The sequence below is a fragment of the Channa argus genome, chromosome 1 (genome assembly GCF_033026475.1).
Source record: "Channa argus isolate prfri chromosome 1, Channa argus male v1.0, whole genome shotgun sequence".
NCBI classification, from domain to species: Eukaryota; Metazoa; Chordata; class Actinopteri; order Anabantiformes; family Channidae; genus Channa; species Channa argus.
The window spans coordinates 22,360,695-22,383,374 of NC_090197.1; the positions used below are offsets into that span (position 1 = coordinate 22,360,695).

A 22,680-nucleotide genomic window follows, 5' to 3' on the forward strand; every position below is an offset into this window, starting at 1 on the left:
TAACTCGTAGGATGGGTTTTGCTGTTACTTAACATAGCAGCAAACCTCTCCTGATGTGTAGTTTCAGTTCTGTATGTACTTACATACCATAACTCACATCTAGTGCAACCCCATAGATAATTTTGTTGAATTAATCAAGTACTTTGGTTTATGAGCAAATACCTGTTAAGTTTTTAACATTCGTAACAGCCATAGAACACTTTTGGTTAGTGTTCATTAGCAAATTTTAGCAACAAAATAGGCTAAATTAAGATTATTGAGCTTGTTTATGTGAGCATGCAAGTAAGCTGATGTCTGCATTGGACCCAATAGCTGTTACAAATTACATCCTTAAAGAGAAAGGTAGGTTTAATGTAAATATGTTATTTGTGGCATTATGGGAAATGTAGAATTAATAATATTTTAGCATTTGACCCAATATCAGGAACTAGGTTGAACATCTAGTACAATCAAACCTTATCAACAATGAATACTGTTCCTTGTTTTTTTTCATAGTTCAAATGTCTTCACTTGTCCTATGCCTCCCACCACACTTCATTTCCCAATACCCCTTGCTCACCTGTACAATCTCCAGCATCTCGTCACGGCTGATGTACCCGTTTCCATCCAGATCGTACATGCTGAAGGCCCATTTCAGTTTCTGTTCCAGCTTTCCCCTTGACGTCACACTCAAAGCAATGATGAACTCCCGGAAATCTATCGTCCCATCGCCGTTCGTGTCAAATGTTCGGAAGACGTGCTCGGCAAACTTAGAGGCATCACCATAGGGGAAGAAATTGGCATAGATCTTCTTGAACTCCTCCACATTCAGGGTTCCACTGGGACAATCCTTCAAAAAACCCTGATGAAAGGATAAAAAGTCCTTTAGTGCTCTCTTCCAATCTCTAGAATAATACAAGTCTATATTAAACGTTCTATCAGCAAGCATGACTGACCGAAATAGAATCTTTTCAAAGCCAGTTGGACAATGAGGAATCACATTTCTGTGACCAAACATTGACCTGAAAATGTTTCATTCATGTACCAGTCCATTCCGAACAGACTGAAGAAATACTTTTTTAAAAAGGAGCTTAGTATTGGGTCGATGAAAGCACTTCTTTTCAGGAAGTCACATTTGATAAAGGCCTCTCGTGCTGAAGAGCAAAAAAAGTAAAAGTCATGTCAGTGGTGGTTTATCTTTAGCAGAAATAAAGCTCTAAAGAAAAGGTCCTTAACAAAGTCTTTGTCCCTGTTTGAATGCTGAAATTAATTAAGATCATCATATCAAATATTTTTATGAGTAGAGGTGGGAAGTCAACATGGCTGTGTTTCTAAACAAATCGTTGCTGGGGTCTGACATTTTCAGCACAGCTTTTCTGCTCAAAAAAAGACAAGCTGATAAATTCTCAGAGACCTCTGGTACCTCAACATCATTTAGAATTAACAGGACTGTTGATGTAACCATCATAACCACTGTGACCACTGTCAGTGTGAAGAGACCTGGGGTCAGGGAAGTGGTGCTTTAGTATTGTACGGCTCTTACTGAGATCACACAGATGTTACATAGGTCTAATCCCTGTGCAGAGCTATATACCCATTACACAAAGACACATCCGTGCAAATAGGATGAGATAATTCATGCAGCTCTGTGGTACTTGATCATGCCAAGATCTAATCCGACCTCCCCAGTGCATCAACAGACGAGGAGCCTTGGAGGGACACAAACACTGTCAAATTCAAGGCTGCTGTCTGTGTTACTGATTACTGATAAAACACCATATTACAGTTCCTCACCGATTCATTTTCATCTACACTAAAAGCCCAGTATTGTGAATTAGACCTGAGGATATAGTGTTGTATTGTTATTAGACATGAGGTTTTTAGTTATCACTGTGTTTTAATCTGTGTTGACAAGTGTTGAATAAAGTGTAATTTTTCCAAACTAGGTGACTAAAGTGTTCTTAACACATACATTTTAGCATTGTCCTCAAAAAGGGTTAATAATTTAAGTCCTTTCCCTGTGGATGATCAGTGCAACCCATTGTTAACATGATACAATATTTTATGGGTATTTTTTATAGTGCTGTAAAGTAATATTTGGGGAACTTTTATTGTACTAACATACTCTTAGTACAGTAACATCAGCAGTGTAGTGAAAAGTAAACTCGCATAGACATTATTTCTAACATGTGTCTTTCAGATAGTGGAGTCTTGAAAACTGACCTACGACTGCCTGAACTCCTTTGAATGTTTTCTTTGGATCTTTGGTGACTTTCTGGACAAATCTTGACCGCATTTTATGACTACATGCATTTAATCACTTTCCACTACTCAAGCTGTACATCTCAAAAATGTCCAAATTCTGTGTGCAGTTTTTTTTTACATACCTTATACCACTCCTGCAGTTCGTGGTCAGAGAACTCTGTATTTTCTCTGAGGTCCTGCAGCATCTCGGGTCGCAGCTTGCTGTTTTGTTTACCCATGGCAAAGGGACAGGACTCTTGGTTTCCTTGACAACAGCAGTGGCTACAGCACAAGCCAGGCCGCTTTTCACACCTGTCAATCAGAAATCAAGAAACAGGAGGTCACTAACAATTAAACAGAGAGGAGGATTAAGTGGTCAAAAATGAAAACAGACAACATGTTGGTGAGCAGGCGGCAGCACATCACGGGAGTTGCTCAGCAACAGATCAAAATTGTGAGGGATAAAATGTAGCAAGCATTACAAAAGACAATTTAAAAAAAGCCCTTAAAAACTAATTGGCTACCAGACAGCTGCATTAGACATAGGTGAATTTGTGCAAAGTACTGTAACATCAACCTGGTTGCCACAAGAGACTGACAGATTGACATTACTTTGTCCATTCACACAATGATGGTCAAAATTTTTTATAAAATCAAAGCCCTGTCACAGTATTCTGTACCAATCCCACTGATATTATGCAACTCAGCAAGTTTTAAACCTAAAATATTAAATAATCCCAAATGCACCCTTGTGACGTCAAACATTAGCCCACTGATCACATTTATGGGTTTATCTAGTCAGCTGTGTGTTTGTGTGTCAAATCAGCTGTGTTATGCCTGCGCATGTCCAGATGTCTTAATCTTTATTCCAGTTCAACCTGCCTGACGAAAAAACAATTTCATTGATGCAATTATGTCATTAAACCCTGACTATGAAACCAAAATATTTTTAGGTATAAAGCTACAGCCTTTACTTGGTTAGCTTAGATTAGATTAGCAAAAATGCTGTAAACTAACTGGCTTTGTTTCCCTTATAAAAACCCATTTTCAACTGACAACTGAAAAAACTAGAAATGCCACAAATTCCAAATTATTTCAAAATACCATGAACACGTGTTAGCAATCAGTTGAAGTGAAAAAAATCACTTTCTGCATTGTTTGTGACTCCTTGACTAATGTCCTAAGGCAGCATGGTGGTTGAGGGGGTATAGCTGCTGCCTTAAAGCTGGTTCAAATCTACCAACAATATGCAGCCTTTCTGTGCGGACTCTGCATGTTCTACCCATCTCTCTGAGATAGATTAGTGACCCGTCCAGGGTGTACGGCGCCCCTCGCCCAGCTATGATAGGCTTGTTGCCAGGATTAGCAGCTACATATGATTGATGGACTAACGCACTTTTACTGCTGCACCCTTTGCTTTTGAAAATTTTAAATTGCACACAACTTGAGCATCTGTTTATCTTGACAAAAAATAGATAGAGATGGGCCAAAATCTGCCAATGCAGCAAAACCTCAGTTAGGAAATTACAGCTTATATTAGCCCACCACCTTAAACTACTGGTCCAACCAAACCGAGTAAGGCTATAGCAGAGTGTATTGAATTGAGTCAGTGTGTTTAAGGAATGTGTTGATAAATTCAACTTTATGGCATGCAAACATTTATTTATAAATCATATAATAGTTAATTAGTTTTCCCATCAATTGAATACAAATTTGAGAACCCTTATGTTATCAGATTAAATGTTTGAAATACTATTGGGATAAATTTAACATTCATATGTTGTATTGTGGCGGTTATTGACTTACAGAGTTTGTAGTAATTTATGGTTGAAATAAATAAGACACTAAGACACTGTAGTGCTGAGACCTTTTCACAATGTTCATATAAACTGTAAGTCGTATGCATAAAAGGTGCAACGAACTTGTGCTTGATAACTTCTCTTTGCTTCTCTGGGTGACTATATGTGTGTGAATGGAGTTTTAAATTACAGGATGACTGGGGATGAACACCTGCAGTGAGATTTGTCCGACCTTTTCTGACCCTCAGTGTCTCCTCAGTCATGGTGGGTAATTGCACCAACAATTTTGTGTGTGTGTGTGAAGAATGTTTGTGTTTATACAATCTTGAGAACGTCAAAGAGGATTTGTAATGCAGGTGGGTGGTGTGGGTGCTGCAGGTGTTTATCGCTGCCTGGCCAGAGCTTTAAAACCCACATGCCCGATCGCCTCTTTAATAAAATTAGACTCATATTAAGTACCTCATGCTGAAGGCATTAGAGTAAATGCTCGTACAATGACAGCGATGCTTGCAGCCAATTCCCAGGCTACTGAAGGGATAACTACAGCCATCAGTTATGTTTTCTTTTTCTCTGTTTGGGGACTGGTGAATGCTGCACATGGCGAGGATTAGGAATCAATATAATGGCTCTTTGGCACCCGTTGTGAGAATGTGGCCTCTAACCTGCTTCACTTCCAGGCAAGATTCGTACACAGATACTCAGCGAATCAAATCTCATTAAAAGTTTCAAATTTCCATTTTTCTTTTTTTCCAAAAATACAATTTTTTCCAATGACCTTTTCTTGTTCTATTAAATCAGTCACATTTTTGTTACTTACATAATTTTATGATTATTTTTGGCAAATAAATATTTTCTGTGAAATGGTCACTTGTTTACTCAAAATTATACCATTAAGCTCGGCAATACATCAATGCAATCTTGTCTCTCTGTTTTCCTTCCAATACAAAAAACACTAAGACACCAGCTGAGTCAGTCTTTGGACCTGCACACAATCATAAGACAAAAGCAGACAATTAATTTCTCCTCGACAAGTAACTGAGTGGCATCTGCAGGGCAGAAAACTGTACATGAAATCAGCAAGAAGAGAGGCTTAGAAGAGAGGATGAGATTTAATTGGGGAGCTAAACATTCTTTAATTACAGCAACTAATGCTGTCAGGGGAACACATGAGAGCAAACTTTTACCTCAGCATAGGTCAGAGCAAAAGAAAAATAATGCATAATGTATACTGACATATTGAGAGTTTATCTTGAATAAGGGAGAACCATCTATTTTCTTTGTTGTTTTTACATTTCTAAAAGACTTTGGAGGATTGCGCCCATTCTAACTACTGGGCATGGCCTGTTCTACTTCAGTGAAGTAACCAATGTGAGGTAATAGTCACTGCCCACAAAGGAAAAAGGTTGGAACTGCAGAGTACACATTTTGTTCAGCAAGATAATCTGCACAGATGAACACCACTTTATGATTTTTGGAAGTGCTAGCTCAGGCTTGACAAAGCACTTAGAGACCAAGCCACAGAAAGTGTGAGTATAACCTGACAGGAAGGCTGCCAGCAGTCTCTACAACAAATTCTATTCCAACACGCTGACCTTTTCACTGTGCTCCCCCTCCCCCCCATCGTTACTTTCCTTTCTTCAACCCAGCTGTGACCAGCTGTGAAAGCTCACTGCATGCCTCCCTGAGAATCACAAGATTGTCCTCACAAGCCACTGTTTTTTTAATCCTCCCGTGGCCCCCAAAACTCAAACCCCATTTCCAATCCCTTGGAACTATCTCCTTAAAATTTCATCCGTCCATTCTAAGGCATAATCCGTCTCTTCAGTCTAAGTGCCTGTCAGTGCTTGTTAGTTGTTGTTGTCCACTCCCCCATCGTAAGTAAACGCAGAGGCCTGCTGAGCGCACGCATTCACAGACTCGGCCCCTTGGAACATCTGTTACACAGCTACTAAGCGGGTCACCATCCTCTGGGCTGATGATCTTTGCACAGAGAGAAAGACTTTCAGACAAAAACCACAGATAGGATCATAGAGAGAAGAGGAGCTAAGGCGAGCGAAAATCTGATCCAAAGATAAGAGGTGTTTTTAGTGAAAAATGGTGTCATTAGGAGGTAGAAAGTCTTTTAGAAAAAACCAAGATTCTTCTGTAGAGAATAGCTGTGTCCGAATATATTTCTACATCAAGAAATTTATCCAAAACTGCAGTGCTGTTGCAACTTTGTTGAAAGTTGGGTTTATGACATGAAAGCATCTGCATGGTGAAACCTAAGATAAAACCCTGGAAGGCTGATGCTGAATTTCTTTTCTTCTTGCTGCCAGTAGCTGATATTTTGTGCCAACATTATAATTGGATTTTTTTTTTTTGTAAGGCCATTTTATTGCCAAGAAGCCCCTCAGCAGCACCTTATAGCGCATCACTGGACACTGAAAGTAATTTGATTCAGTGAGATGGGTTAGCTGATCCTTAAGGAGGACTGAAGCAGGTTTCATTGCAGGTTTCACAGACTGTTGTGTAAAATCCTCCCACACTAGGCTGAAATGATTTCTCTGGGTGGCCATGTGAAATAAATAAATAAATAAATAAATTTTTTAAAGCTCATTGACTAGCTGTGGTCAGGCAGATACCCCCCTCATCACAGAGCTAGATGAATATGTCTGGCAAATATGAGCGTTTTAATAAAAGGCCTGTACATCAGTGCAACTTTAACTGCAATAAACCAAAGGAGAAAAAAGCAGTAGAGACCTGATTGAGATGTGTGAGGGAAACGAAAAAAGAAGTATGAGCAATGTGAAAAAGTTAGAGAGTTAGAGAACAGATAAGTACAAAGTCCAATTTAACATTTTAGAGAGCGAGCTTTTTTCTCGTCTCTTTAATGTGCTTATAAGACAAGAAAATGCCGCCTTCATATCGCCTGCCAACAGCTCAGTCATTAGGAGGGAAGAGGGATGGAGAGGGAGAGAGAAAAAGAAAGCCAAAGGACTGGAGACAACAGAGGGAGGGGGTGTTGAAGTGGTATGCAGTGCTAGAATAAAGCAGACAGAGCTGGTGCCATGTGAAAAAAAGCAACAGATCAAAAAAAACTGACAGGAATCATTGATTTTTTTCTTCACTTGAGTGTTTTCAGCCTCCAGTCTCTCATTGCTTCTTCACAGAAGTGCAGCTTGTGAGAGGCCACCTGAGATACCTTTCATCCATATTTCTTCAGCTTTTTTTTCCTCTCCCTCTTGCTCTACATATTTTAACTCCCTCGCAAATTCCCATAATTTCTGCATAACAATTTGCTTGTCTTCTTTTGGAACTTCCATTCTGTGGACCCATGGTTTATAACTATGACAAAGTGGAGAGAAGCGATAGCCCTGCACCGTCTGCCTTCTGTCTTTCACACTGCTTTTACTAATTCATAGCCATGTTTTTTCCTCTTTCCTGTCACTTTCGATGATGACTGTATTTATTTATGCTTGTGTTGCAATATTGTCATTTGTCATTGTGTAATCATCGTAATGGTCTTCACCTTCACTGCTATATTGTTGATGTTCAGCTTTATGTATATGTATTTACTAAATGTGTGTATGTACTAAATCTTGATTGATCACAAGTTCCTGGAGTTTGGAGGTCAGGTCCCATACCCCAAAATATTCGCAAATATCTGTGTCAGCAAATTGTCCCATTTAAAAACTTTAGGCCAGTTAATTATCAGAATGTATGTTAAAAACATATTTTAGCTGTACCGTGATGGACCTGATGTGACATTTATCATTTCTCACTTCCAAAACATAGCTGACAGGGCATAATTACCTTGGTTACAAAATTCACGTGTTTCCATCTTAAGAGGAAAGGAGAAAAAATAGACACCGACAAGCAGTGGAAGAGGAGGCAGAAGAGACAAAAGGATTGATGAAGATACGAAGAGTTATTGAAGGAAAAGACATTAATGGAGCGGTTAAAAATAAAAATGAGGACTGGTCCTCAGTGTGGAGCTCCTTCCTATGCTGCACTCCCATAGCTTTCAGAGCATGTCCAAATCTTGATAATAACTCTCTGTCAAATGGGGACAACATGCATTCACACGTAACAGACACACACCCACACACCCACACCTTACAGCACTGCGAGTAAAAAAAACGTCACTCTCTCATTTACAATGACAAAATGTATAGAACATACAGCCACCGATTAGGTGAGGACTGAAAGCAAGGACAAAAGAGGAGGATGTGACAATGTAACATTTAAGCTTTTTGCTTCTGCAGTATGCAAAAGCTTAAAAGGCTTATGTGGTATTCACTTTAGAGAGAGTATGAGAGATAGATGGAAAAAACACAGAGACAGATAGAAGAGAGAGTTGGTGGGGGAATCAGGGATGTCTTTCTGATGGAACCATGGTGAACTAACTACTCTGGGGATTATCATAATCAAATCCAGAGGACTGCAAAAGGGTTTACTCTTTCTGAATGTGTGTCCACACACAGCCCTGACATGTTGAATATTGGACACCCACTTTTCTGATTTGAGTAATTTAGTCTAATGGACATTACTTCATTAGACTTAGCTTCAGCCAATTATTATTTTAAGTATGAATTAATTTCTTAATTAAACATTTACTTATATTCTCTATACCTTACATAGTTTTTATATGTATTTTTTATGAAGCAATGCTAGAGATAAGTACTTGTTATATCCTACAATATAGATGTAAAATAATATGTAGAAAATGTGTTAGTCTTGTAATTGTTTGTCTGACTGAAAAAAAGATCTTGGGCTTATGATAGGAATAAGGTATTTTATTGTATTTACCCCTCTATGGTGCCACCAGCATGCCACATTTTTGGGCTGAGCTTTAATACACACTTCAGTTACTTGGCCCTGCACAACTGTAGAGCAATAGACCTCTTTTCAGGAACTCAGACCTCCATCTGGGAAGCGGCTGGCCTCATTTATAACACGTCCATTGGAGGGCAAAGCTATTTCCATCTGGGTCACAAAGACAAGAAATAATGTCCTCCATCCAGGAGTAGAAATCTTCGATTACGTGAAAACCTGGAGCAGCCTGAGCCCCACCACATATCCATTACTTTGATTCCAAGCAAGCAAATAGAGATCAATTCCCTGGTACAAAATCTGAGACTATTTGCAGGTGCTTAAGTCATGCAGGTAAAGCTATTCCCCCTAAACCTCCATGGAGAATAAGGTGGTTTGTGGTAATAGGTTTCTTGGCATTGAAGAGTTATTTCATTTTCCTGAAACATAGATGCACTGATTCCTGTGTGGACGAGCAACAAGGAGTCGTGTTTCTTTATTTCCCCTTCTGGTAACTTCTGGACGTTGAGACATATTTAACATTGCATCTAAGGCACAGACAGTAGCTTTCTTCTGAGAGTCTTCTTCTAATGATGTTCTCAACCACAAAAAAACCCATGTGGCTGTTTAATCATTCATCATCGCATAGAAAAAAAAAATTAAATATGTACTTGCATAAATATGACAGCAAAAGGGAAAGAATGTACAAATATTCTTTACGCTTTCTAAGTAGCGATATAAACCAGTTCATACCACAAGGAAAAAGAAGATGTTCAATTATATAATATTTATATAATGTTTTTCAAAAAGCAGGACTTGTGGAAAGCCTCCTCGCAGCAGTTCCTTATGAAATATTTACACTGGGAAGCTCATCTTCACATTCAGTAACACGGTATTCACTGTGTAGCCAGCTCACATTTATTAACTGAACTAGATGCTTCACTGCTCCCTCTCCTTACATGTGACATTATTGCATAGAGGAGAAATGCTAAATTACACATTTGTATGTAATAAAAGCAAGTGCACACACCATTGGCTTGGACATAAATGAATTTTGTCCTATGGAATTTTATGGAAGACAAAAGAACATGAAATATGTAACTACACAATTTTAATACTTTTTTGTTTCCTCTTGGAAGCTAGAAAGGCACTTCTCTGCATTTACACCAGCAATTTCATGCATGCAAATGAATAAAGTGCACAGTAATAGAGCAAGGTGAGCATTTGCAAAGAGACCAGTGTGGGCAGCTGTAATAACTTTGTTTTTTTGTTGATTCACTTGGTGTCTGACATAGAGTGGCTTCATAGGTTACTGTAAATACGTTCAGTGGAGGCAGAAAATAAAGCATTCAGTTCTGTGCTGTGCACACTATGAGCTGTTGCTTTGAGAAAGACATACGGCTTAGGTTAGCGCAGCATCTGTCCATGCATTCACAGCCAGGGAGGGTGCTGTAGCTAGCTTTCCGACTGTAGTGCACCATGTGTTTGTGTGGGAAGGGCCAGGTTCGAGGAGACAGCAAGCTCAGTGACTCCAGTGTCTGTGCATCAGCGGGAGTCAAGCGATAACATTTGGTGATTACACCATCTGTGAGACCAAGTAAAGGTGGAGGACTAAGAGAAGGAAGAAGAGGGCTGATCAAAAAGGAAAGATTAAACAAAACATGAGCTACACTGATGGATAATTAATGCCTCTTTTCACTTCCTCCCTCCCTCATCTTCCTCCGCCGTTCATCGCAGTATGTGCTCCGTGCAGCGTTATGACCTTTAGCGTGTGTGTAATTCTAGCACAGGGCCTGAGCACAATAATTTATGAAAATCTATAGTGACTGTTGCATGCTGAGCAAACCAAAGTCAGGCGCCTTAGCCACCCAGACAACCTATTATATCAGTAACCTTACTCTCACCAGAGGAGATACACCTGCAGGTTAGCTTCTTCGTCCTTTTTGAGACAACTTCCTCTCAGCAGCTCAGCAAGTCACAGTCGATGAGCCAGGTAACAGATTTTTAAGAGGACATGGACATTTTCAGATTTAATTTAAGACATTTATACTTCTAAAGTATTCAACATATTGTCAGAAACCGGTGGCACATTTCAAATACAACATATTGTAGTAGATAAAATCCATACATTACTCCTCTTTGCCTTATTGTACTGAAAGATACTTATCACTTCCTACTTCTCAGTATTGATTCTAATGCTTAAACACAACCAAAAGGTATTGTAACCTTTAGAGTCATAAAATCTTGGCTCTGATTAAAGAACGCCTCCACTGATTTTGAACTTGGTTCTTTTGGTTTGGCTTCTTTTTGGTAGTTTGGGTAGCACATGTACTCAAATGCCAATAAACTTTCCTTCGACTTCCCTATATCAAAATATTTCTCTACTTCTAGCTGAAAAATGCCTCCAAATCACTTGAAAGAACCTTCAGTTCAGATTATGCCATCTTGTTGCTCACACAATGGAGTTTGTAATCATGGTCAACCTGCTTTTCCAGAGCTCCTCCAGATGACATCATGTGAAAAAAAAAATCCTCTGGTCATGTTCTGATCTGGAGGAGTTTTTCAGCTAGAAGCAGAAAAATATTTGAATAAAGGGAAGTCAGAGGGAAGTTTAAAATCATTAATATACATTTACATCCTAAACTAAATCCGTACAAAGCAAGTTGAACATAGCTGAAGTCACCCTTTTAAATCCTCTACAATTCTGCAACATTGGCTGCACAGGAGTTCCATTATCTCCATGCTCACATCCACGCTAAGATATAGTAGCTACAAAGTACAGCTGGACATCAGGACAATCTGTCCATCCATTATCTGTCACCCCTTATCCTGTTCATCGTGGGGGCCGTGGAGGGGTTGGACACTATCCCAGCTGTTATTTGAGTTTATTCGGTTCCTTCAGTTCATAATTACTGTCTATACCGTTTGTTTCACTTTACTGTTTGTCAAAGATCAATGGCTTTGGGCTTGTCCCTTCAGCGGTCACCACAGTGGAACGTGTTCCACACTTAGATTTGGCATGAGTTTTATGCCAAATCAACTTAATGCTCTACCACTGAGCCACCAGGCCCCTTTATACATTACTGTTTGTAACCATTTGCATTTTACATTTGCAAATGTTAAAACTGTTTTATTTTATTTGGTAGAGAAGAAGGCATATTTAGCAGATTGTAATTAGGTAACAGCTCAGCTGTCTCCAATAAACAACAATGTTGCTGATTCTTTAGACCAGTTGCTGGATGCAACATACTGTACTGTAAAGTGTGGAACAGTAGTTCAGTTGTACAAATAAAAACTTTCATACATAGTTTACTGTTCTGATGACTTCCCATTACAATTCTCTGTTTGTTTTTTCTTTTAACAATGTGAGGCTCCGTCCTTCATAAGAGGTCAGAAGCTCACAAAGTTACGTGTCAGCCTGAAAATCGTTTCCATTTTCACAATAAAGTCAATGGGGACATTTACAGGTCTTACCCTTAAACAAATCCAAACAAATCTATAGTGTCCACAGATTCCCCTCAGGGGTCACAAGTGCAGCTATTTCTGCTGCTGAGGTGAAGGAGATTCCTGATACAGTTCTATCCTTAGATGCAATCGATCTGCTGACATACAAGACCTGTCTTCCCTATCCTCTCATTTAACATATCCTTTTTCTTTTCCCCTTTCCTCCATCTATCTCATTTCCCCTTCAAACCATCTCCAATGTCAGTTTGTCGTTTTTTAACAGCTGTTGATCTTTACTAAATGCCTTGGGCCTAGCTTTCTGCTGCCCCAGCTCCCCTGGTATCACTGCTCCAGATTTTTCGGACCTGCTCCTGCCAACACAAACTGGCAACAGGACCACTAGAACTCGGCCCTCTGGCCTTTCTCGTTGTTATTAAACTACATAAAACTGGGTTTAGATTCTTTGTGGTGTTCTGGCATATATGAATGCTGCCACAGTGACCTGGTTTCACTGCCAGCCTGCTTGGACAAGAAACATGAAGACCGGTCACTCTCTAACTTTTACTGTATGCACCTCTCATATATGCACTCAGGTTTAATCAGGTTCAAAGAACTAAAACGCTATCAGTTAATTAAGTTTACAGGTGGGTATATAGATTTATGAGTACAAACCTGTATGAATCTGTAGAGGAACTGTATCCTTGAATGCCCTCTCCACAGTTTGGAAAGTTGGTTGTGGTTAGTTTTAGTTGTAGTTCCAGTGAAAACGATATTCTAAGTCAGATGGAGGACTGAATCAAACCTCTCTTCTTTCAACCTGCCAGTATCACATCACCATGGAAGTGATACTTGGAAGTGTCTCACAAATTCTACATTGCTTAAAGGGATACTGCAGTGTTTATTAAACTCTCCAGGGTCTACTAAGGGACTACAGGGACTTACTAAGAGGGGTCTCTAGAGTGACGGGCTTTTGAGGTACCAATGTGTATTTTGGTTAATGTCCCAGAGCAGGATGCAGCACTGGCACAGCAGCAAGTCACCCAAAGCCACAGTCACATGCAGGAATCACAACACTTCCAAAGTTCAAGATGGTATTTTTTCTTCCAGCATCAACTTCCTTCTTTTGTTACCACAGGCACTTAGTCCCTTAATCAGGTTAAGGATTTTTGTCTAGAAGTAAGTATAATGAAAAAGAAGAGACAGCTGCAAGGTCATATGGTTTGATGTGATGTGACCCTCACATGGTTTAACTTAAGAAAGTCCAAATTATAGCATAGTAAATATTTTATTATTTATCAGATATTGAACAAAAATGGTAAAAATCTGAACCTTAGAGTATTGATTGTGATTGTGATTGTGCTAAATGTTGATATGAATGGAGATTTGATAAGTTTAAATGGGATACATTACACAAATCACTGTACATAAAGATTTATAGTTTTTGTTAAGGAAATAACAGCCTTGGAAAGTAGACTGAAAACTAAAATTGTTAATATAACAAAATAATTAAAAGCTAAATAATGTTTAATAATGATTAAACAAATTAAAATGAACATTTTGCAAAAACAACAGAATAATAGTGGCAAAATGTTATGCAAGACAACAAAAGAGAAAGCTCTGATCAGCTGTTAAACAGCCGGAGTGCAAAAGGCAGATGGGAAAGGTAGGAGCATCAGTCTTTTCCAGCTGCTTCCTGGCACAAACACCAGGGACAAGGTTAGAACCCCTCTGGCTTTCATTTTTTGTCTTCATCTCACTTTCCACTTCAGTTCCTGACATCATCCTTCTCCATTTATCACATCCCTCAAGCACCCAGCCTGTACTGTGACACCCAATGAAAAGCACTGGCGCTGTTGGTAACTGTTTCAATCCGGCTCTTTTTTTTGACCTTGTGTGATGTTCCACCTTACCTCCAACATGGAGAAGTAGTGAAGTACTGTGCGTTTGTCTGTGATTTGAAAAAAAAGGACAAGTTGGGTCATGCCTAAAAATCATCACATTAGTATAGGGCAAAAGACAGCGCCCTCTAATATACTTACATAAAGAGGATTTAGTCTCCACTTCGCGTTCTCCCAACTATAATCTAACTCTCACTCAGCCTTGATGATTTTCCTTGCTAACTTCTCTCTGACCTAGAAAGATTTGATCAAACGTAGTTGATTACACATCATCATGCACGTGACATTTGTTTTTAAAGGGAATTGAAAGACAGACAAACAGACACAGGGAAGTCAGTGTCTAAAACCTTTAACAAAGGCAGAGGTCAGATCCAGAGAGGTAGAAAAGGTTTGGGAAACAACCTAAATTTCGGGTTTTAGTGAGAGCAGACGGGGGATGATCCCTAGCACCTCGCCATATTACAGCTTTCTCACTTTTCCATTTCCTGGTGACAAAAGAAGACAAAGTGTCTAAAAATACCATCAAAGCCTGACTTTTATCAGTGAGTCAAACAGCCTACTCAGCAAGAATTTTCCCTTCACGATGGATCATGTTGCATCAACAGAGGACTGATGGAGATATCCCACAATGCCTTGACTTGTAAAGTACCAGCATGCAGGGCTCGCTCTGGGCTCAGATGGAAAGATCACACATTGAGACAACTCTTCATCTTGCTTGTAGAGTCTATTATGCTCCTTCCCAACATCCCTCCGTGACTCCTACAAGCTCAGCTGTGATGTTCACACATCAGTCTGCTGATGCCAGGCAAAGAAACACATCTTGCTGCTAGTTAGTGGCTCTCACAGTTTTCTTTTTACCACTGAGTTGTAGATTTCAGCTGCATGAAGTGTGACTTTTTACTACACATGGTTGAATTTTATAATAGCATTATTATAATGAACAACTTTCTATAGCGCTGCATAAATAAAATCTTCCGCATTCAATTTCTAAATGTAATCATAGGGGAAAAAAAATTTAAAAGAAAAACTACACCCCCAGAGTAGCATAACTGATCTTTTACTAATCTTATGATCTAAAGTATGATTATGTTATATGTCAATACACATTACAGTTAATTGCCAACTTACAAACCATCCTATAAAAAAAACATGAAGCACCAATGTCCAGGTATATTTTCTTGGTGTTTTTACACAGCTGACAGTCCCTCAGTATTAGAGGAGTATCACTCAAAGTGACATTCAATGTGACGTATAACATAAATGTCAGAAATACATCATTTTTAAAACAATAACTGGAAAATTGACACAATAACCCTGCCTTGATTTGACATTGTAAAAGGGGCTTTTGTTTTTTTAGGGTCTGGCAATAAAAATTTTAAAACTTTCATATGTATGCCGAGTTAAAGTAATAAATTAGCTGTTTCCACAAATTTATTGAATGAGTAATTAAGTGTAGGCTGTGTTCATATTCAGTTAAACTTTTTACATGTTACGTTTAATTTGTTTAAACTTATTTGAAAAAAATCTAACCAAATAAAAGAGGGAGCCTTAAAGATTTAAAATCTAACCAGCGACTGTTGAATTCAATTTCATTTTGAACTTTTGTTAAAGGCCATTACACATAAATATACATATTTATAACCATAAGTTAAATAAATAAATAAATTATAAATATAAATTAATATGGTTTAGTATATAAAAATAAATATAGACCATATAAATTCAATGCAACTCTCCAGATGTTACAACCGCAGTTTTTCTAAACACAAAAATGTTTAACACATTGTACAGTTTTTAATAATATCGTATGCAATGTCTTAATGGTCTGAATTCACTCTAAGCTAAGGGGCAAATAATGCATAAATAGCTTAAAAGAAATAATAACTTTAAAAATAAAAATATACTTAAAACTTTCTGTTTACAGTTATACATTATTGTAGTTATTTGCACATTTGTACCATTTGTGATACAGTTATATTGTATATTACAGCTGCGGAAAATGCACCCAACACATGGACTATGACCTTGATAGATCCCGACTTTAGAACCACACATCTGTACATGAGATCATTAAGCTTAACATTACTGTATTCTCCACAGAGAAGCTTGATCAGAGAATTCCTGCTGTGAGGCTCTCCTTCTAGCTGTAGCTCTCTTTCTTAATTTGTTTACTGCTATCACTTTTTTTTTCTGTCTAGGGTTATAATGTGTAAGGAACAACACAAATACACCTCACAATCACTTACACAGCACTCTGATCACTGACAGGCTGGTACTTTTTAAGAGAGTCTCTGTCACTGCATCCTTTTAAACCCACATCTACCTTGTTTGTGATAGACCGAGTATGCTGCCATGTGAAAACAACAGACACTGTTCTGTTTACAGCTGACAAATTTAATTTATTAAAATGTATTTAAAAATGATTCCATTTTATGCATTGCACCAGAGGAAGCATAAAGCTAATTTTCATGTGCCATATACTGTGAAATTGTTGAAATTCTGTAATACAAATTTCTCGTAGTGCATCCATGAGTCCAAGTGGATATGTGCCAAATTTTGAGAAATTCCCTCAAGATCTTCCTGAGATATTGTATTGACAAATAGAAGGAACTTGCATTCCCAGTGACCTTTTAGTGACCTAATTTTGGAGAACAACCATGCCACACAATGATCACGTGATGATCACGCTAACTTTAGATCCCCCCCAAAAATCCAAGTTTTCTCTGAGAATGCCAGAATGGTGTGTAGTGGTCAAATAAAATGATTAAAATAAGCATTACTGTACCGATGTCTAACGCTGATTTACTGCGCCTGTGTTCTTAGTTTCTTACTAATTGTTTGAGATACTTTTGGATATGACTGTATTATTCCAGAAGAAGTCCTGCAAGGACCCAGCTCAGCATCTGGCAGGTTCATCTGGATGCCAAGTTGATGCTTCGGCAGTCTAAAGAAGCTTGGAATCAGGAATGGCCTTTGTGAAAAGATAGCAGGCAAGAAACCACTTCTTCAAGAGGTAAAGACTGAGATATGCAAAAACATTCAAAGACGCGAGTGAATGGAAAACGTAAAGATCAATGAAAAAGAGTATTATGGGGGTCAACTAAAGTTTGGAATTTTTGAGTTCAATTATCCCAAATATGTGAGAAGAGTTGCAGTTGTTAAAGTTGGTGAAACATGATGAAGGGTCTGTCATGGTTAGGGCGGTATTTGTGCTAGTGTTGGTGGTGATAGTCTGAAGATTATAAATGTACAGACATCTAGTCAGACAAGTTCTTATCTCACTCTGATTAGGAACAGTAAGTATTTTTCAGCTTGACAATGACTTCAATCACACTGATGATGCAGTGAAATTATATTTTGAAAACAACAGATGGTCATTGACTGGCCTCTAGATACCAACACCAACCTTCATCATGGTTCACATTGTTTATGATTTGATTACCTGGACAGAGACAGAATTAAAAGACAGCCTAAGTATGAAGAAGAATACTGGGAAATGCTGAATGAAGACTGGAATAATATACTTAGTAGTAGAAGAAAACTGCAAGACAAGTGTCTTCCTAAAAGTCATAATGTGCAAAGTCCAAAGGGAGGTTGCATTTAGTATTGGCTTTTGCCCTTAGAAGTAATTTTTTTCTGAAAAAAAAAAAAAACAACCACTGTGTTTTTAATATTGTGTACACCTGTGTGGATGTGGTTTCAACTACCACATCCAAACAAAACAAATAATAACATAGATTTAGAGATTTAGAAAACAAATGTACTAGGACACCTGTTCATCCTTGATGACCATTAGTCTAATCAACACCCACCATTCAAACTCTTAATTTATCCCAAAAATTCCAACCAACTGCTGCCAAACAGCACCTTCAACTATAATCCACAAACATAATTACTTATCAATGTTACTGCGACCTCAGCCTGCATGAATGAGAGTCATCCACGTAAAGACATATTCACAGTTCCAAATTAAGATAAAAAAGATTATCTCCACATGCAAACAACTGTCTGTGTGACATGAGAGGACAGAAAAAAAACCTTACAGCAGCTAATATAGTCAGAGTGTCATGCTGTGCCCTGAGAGCCAGGTGGCACATTTAATTGAACAGGCTGTACGGAATAATACTGCTCTTTTGCTCACAGCTCCACAGAAAAAGGTTGCTATGTGATTGCACCAGCAGCCGGAGAAATTAGTCTGCAGTGATTAAAGCTGCTTGTAAATGCATCCGAGCTGGCCGGCGCCAGATCGATTTTTCTATTTTCTCATTGGCCCTCTGCTTTTGCCCTGAAAGCCCTGCAAGAGGCTGGTGAGGGGAAAACGCTGAGCTTAATTGATGCTGTCACAGTATGAAACAAGTTACAATATTTCAACCAGAACATCTCTCTCACTCACATGTATATATAAAAAAGAATACAGGCACAGCTTCCACCACTCTGTATATATTTATGGGACTGTACAGACACAGCTGGTGGTTATTCTTCCATAAAATTCCTCACATTCTGCTCAGGCATGGGGGAGGCATCTAAATGGAGAGAGAAGCCCCAGAGGAGGTAAGGAGTCAGGGGAGAACCGCGAAAACAGAAAATAGTTTTGTTATTCCTACTGTACAGCAGTACAGGGATTAATTATACCACGCTTTTATTTCTCAAGGAAACCCTTGGGCTAAAATAGCCCAAGAGGGACTGGGAGAAAAGATGAAAGGCAACTCGATCGGGATGGAGAGATACCTGATGATTGGAAGGCAGAGATGCAGAGGAAAATAATGTCAAGTTTGATGGAAAGCGAGGGAGAGAAATAGCCTTGTTGTCCGGGGGAGAAGTGATAGACAACAGAAAAGGAGGGCAGATAGCGGCAAAGAGGAAGAGGCTGCTTTGAGATAGGATCTCAGCAGAGGTATTGGTGGAGTGTGTGGCGAGTGTGTGTGTTTCCTCCACCATGCCTTATCAGTTGACAGCTATTGGCCCTTCTATGCTTAAGAACACACAAACACACCTTTGCTTTTCTCTTTTCCACCAAAAGTCCACCTACCACCCTGACTTCATTAGCCAAACCACATGCTGAGCTCTGGGAGTAATTGGCTGCCCTTTGAGGCTCCTAATGGCCAAAGGAGAGGAGAGAACAGGAGGTGAACCAGCTAAATTACTGTCATTTATTAAAAATCTCCACTTAGAACTTCTTTTCTTACTAACTTTCATGTGACTTCTTTTATGCCCTTTATTTTCAGTCTTGATCCTACAGAATTTGTTTTTTGTACTTTTACAAAAAAGACTAGAAGGAATCACAAGCCAATTCTAAGACCTGCCTACACACAAGGGATATGAACAACATTTAGCTTCATGTCTAACTATTTCACTCAGTACTCTTCTAAAAACAAGCAACTGCAGTGAGTCGAGTCCAACAGCTACCACATCCAGGTACATTGTGGATGCTCTACATCCTCTGTAGACTGTGCTTTAAGCTACACCGAATGTCACCTGGATTCACTGGTGCAACCTTTGTTTTGTTTTTTTCAGGCCATGTTGTGGTTTGCTGTGTGTCATCCACCTCCAGCAGAGCAGCTGCTCTCTCAGCCTTATCACAGGCATTATCAGACTGTATGTCTGACAGCAGGAGACGCCCCTCCCCAGTAGGATCAGGGCAGATTATAGGGCCGGCAGCGTGCATGGGAAACATAGACCTCGTGTCACCCCATGCAGGCCATATCTCACTCATCTCCGGCACATGAAAACACAACTCCTCTCATCAGAGTGGATAACTTACTTATATTTTCCACAATCCCCATACAGAGACTAGATCCAGCAAAAAATTGCCTTCACTGACACGTCAGGCTGCAGCCTGGATTAGCTTGTTAATCGGAGCACTGGGACTTTGTTGTTGTCCAAACAAATGAAAACGCATCAGACACACTGCTCCACTGGGGGACATGTTTCTTCATTCCAAAATGCTTGGATTAAGAAACTAAAAACATTTAAATAGTGATATATTAGATAGATTCAACAGTGAATGTTTTTTTCCATCAATAAAGATTGTAAACCTATTTTTTCAGTTAGGTGCAATATTATCACAAAACTGTCACAATTTTAACACATTTAGAATAAGGTGTTGCCACGTATTTCTGTCTAATGTCAAGTTTTTCACAAACACTTGATGTTGAATGTCCAGTATTGAATGCCAGCACAGGATATTTTTAAGCATTTGAACAAAGACCTTTTGTCCCTTTTTCTCTCAAGGACATTGTCTTGTTTTTACCACATCAATGCCTAATAGCAATCATTAACATTACAATCATGGTGATAATGGTTCACAGGAAAGTGGCTGCTTAGTATTTGCTAATTACAACAGAGTGCTAAGATAAAAATGTACCATAACTCTTCAAAGGGTTAAACAGACCCATTTCCTCCATTACTGTTTTAGCACCAGACCACAGGGCCATTTCACATCCATCTCTTTTCTATTCTCTTAGTGATTATGTCTTTTTCTCCATAAAGCTCTCACGCTCGTCATCTGAGAAGTTTCCACATCCATCATGCCTGTGCAGAGAGGGGGATGTTTAACCCAATCCAAGGCCTTGGAGACCATCAAGGTCTCTGAAGTACTGAAAGGTTTCACTTATTTTCCTGAAAGAAAGAAAAGGGCTATGACTGTGTGACAAAAGACAAGCCTTTCAAGCTGTGTGTATGTGCATTCCATGCATGCATGTGGTCAGGGGCATCTTGTCAAGAATTTCTAGATGCTTCATATATTATGGGAGCAAAGTAACCTTTAGCAACACTTTCTGTGAACACATTATAGAATATAGAATGCATGAAACAGCCACTGGGGACACTAAGTAAATCCAAGTGTACAGAGAGTAGCGCTCCAGCACACATTGAGCCCATCTTATGTAACAACTAGACTAGCATTAGCACATGCTGGCTAAATGCTGCCTCTACCCACCAAAACATCAGCAGCAGGACTCTCTGCTGCAGGACTGATATCACTGGGCTGGGGCATCTTTCCCTATAGGACATTGAAGCGCAAAGACCAACCGGCACCCGGGGATCACACCCAACAACCACATTATTAGCTCGCTCATCCTTTTCTTATTATTAAAATGACAACTGCAGAATAACCAGGAAGCCTCTCGACACCTGCGTCTAACACTTAGGTGTCCGTTCCTGAGCGGAGACATCTCCGCACGAATTCCACTTCTCTTTGCCAAATGTCAAGCCTGACAGAAACCGGTGAAGTCTCCAAGCATTTGAGAGCAGAAAGTGTGCAGCTGGGAGGCATTTGGGAAGAGAAAAGCGCTAGAAGCAGCAAGTGTGTGATATCGGTATCGCGCGTCAAGCCCCGAGACGCGCAGAGCTCTTATAAACAGCTCACTGACAGATGATAATTACGGTCATTCATAAAAATGGCAGACCTAAACTGCTTTTATCCTATTGGCTGTAGGAAAAGAGGTTGCTCTTTCCTTTTGTTTCACTGAGTTGCTCCATAAAAGAACCCCATCCCAAGCAGCTGCACACAAAGCATATGTCTAACATGAAACAAACTGCAGGGGGGGTTCACGGGAATGTTTTCAGCTCGCACTCTCTTGTCACCACAGAGCCGGAAAATGCGCCGTTTGCGCGGGTAAACAAAAAAGCGTCTGCGTCGCTTTTCCAGAAGCCACATTCATTTCAGCATGGGATAGCGTTACAGAAAATGTTAGTACTTGTTATGCTGGCGATAAAGACCAATGGCTAGCCTCTTTCTTACCTGATGTAGCCGAGGCAGTGTCGGTGCTGCTGGGGAGGAGAGTGTCCCTGCTCCGGTTGACAGGGGCCGGTGTGCGGGACAGCCGGGTAGAGCTGCGGGGATGCTCGGCTCGCTCTGGACGCCTTCCTCCGGAGCTCCTGATGATAGTGTTTGTGATCTCCGTCTGCTTCTTACTTCTGCACACACAGACGCGCACACACACCTACTAACTTACTGACTGAGTGGCCCCTTGGCTACAAAACCAGACCCCAGCAAACCATGTTACCGTGCAGGCGAGAGGCAGCAGTGACGGTGCTGCGGAGCTACTGCTGGTGGTGGTGCTGCTCCTCCAGGGGCCGGGATGGGACAGCGGCGCAGGACAGTGTGTTTAAGCCGTGTGCGCCGGTGGAGTGGATTTAAACGGGGGGATGGTGTAGTTGGGATTACGTGGTAGGGGTTTAATTAGATAGCGTAGCGCCTATTGGCACCGACGTTGCGCACAGCCCTCCTTCTCCCCCCCTCTCTCTCTCCTCTCTCTCCTCTCTCTCCTCCAGTAAAACAGAAAGATGTGTCGCCACACAGAATCATGGCGCACCCTGCTATGTTGTGTATAATAATGTGATTTACTGCGTCACATTTTGCTCTTACAGACGTGGCAAAGAGCTGACACCCTTCCCCATTCAATCGAAAAACACAGATTTCTCTTAAATAAATTCAAACCGATCCAAAAAAAATAACAATAGACATCATCAGTTTTCTTTTCCATCTATGTCTTCATTCAGCAGTGCAGATACTTTTGATT

The 22,680-nt window shown here is 39.7% G+C and overlaps 1 protein-coding gene across 2 annotated transcripts in view; it reads right to left on the reverse strand.

The window, feature by feature from the left end:
* Nucleotides 1-22,411, reverse strand: part of LOC137128986 (hippocalcin-like protein 1) — a 30,017-nt gene extending 7,606 nt beyond the window's left edge. The window contains exons 1-4 of one of the 2 annotated variants that reach the window (XM_067507743.1): nucleotides 22,165-22,411; nucleotides 21,900-22,075; nucleotides 2,367-2,535; nucleotides 560-841 (exon numbers count right to left, since the gene is read on the reverse strand). In XM_067507743.1, coding sequence (XP_067363844.1) covers nucleotides 560-841; nucleotides 2,367-2,462 — 378 coding nt within the window. In that variant the 5' untranslated portion in view covers nucleotides 2,463-2,535; nucleotides 21,900-22,075; nucleotides 22,165-22,411. Of the gene's footprint in view, nucleotides 1-559; nucleotides 842-2,366; nucleotides 2,536-21,899 lie in introns of both variants that reach the window. The other variant, XM_067507735.1, reaches the window with a different exon arrangement.
* Between the last annotated feature and the right edge of the window lie 269 nt (nucleotides 22,412-22,680).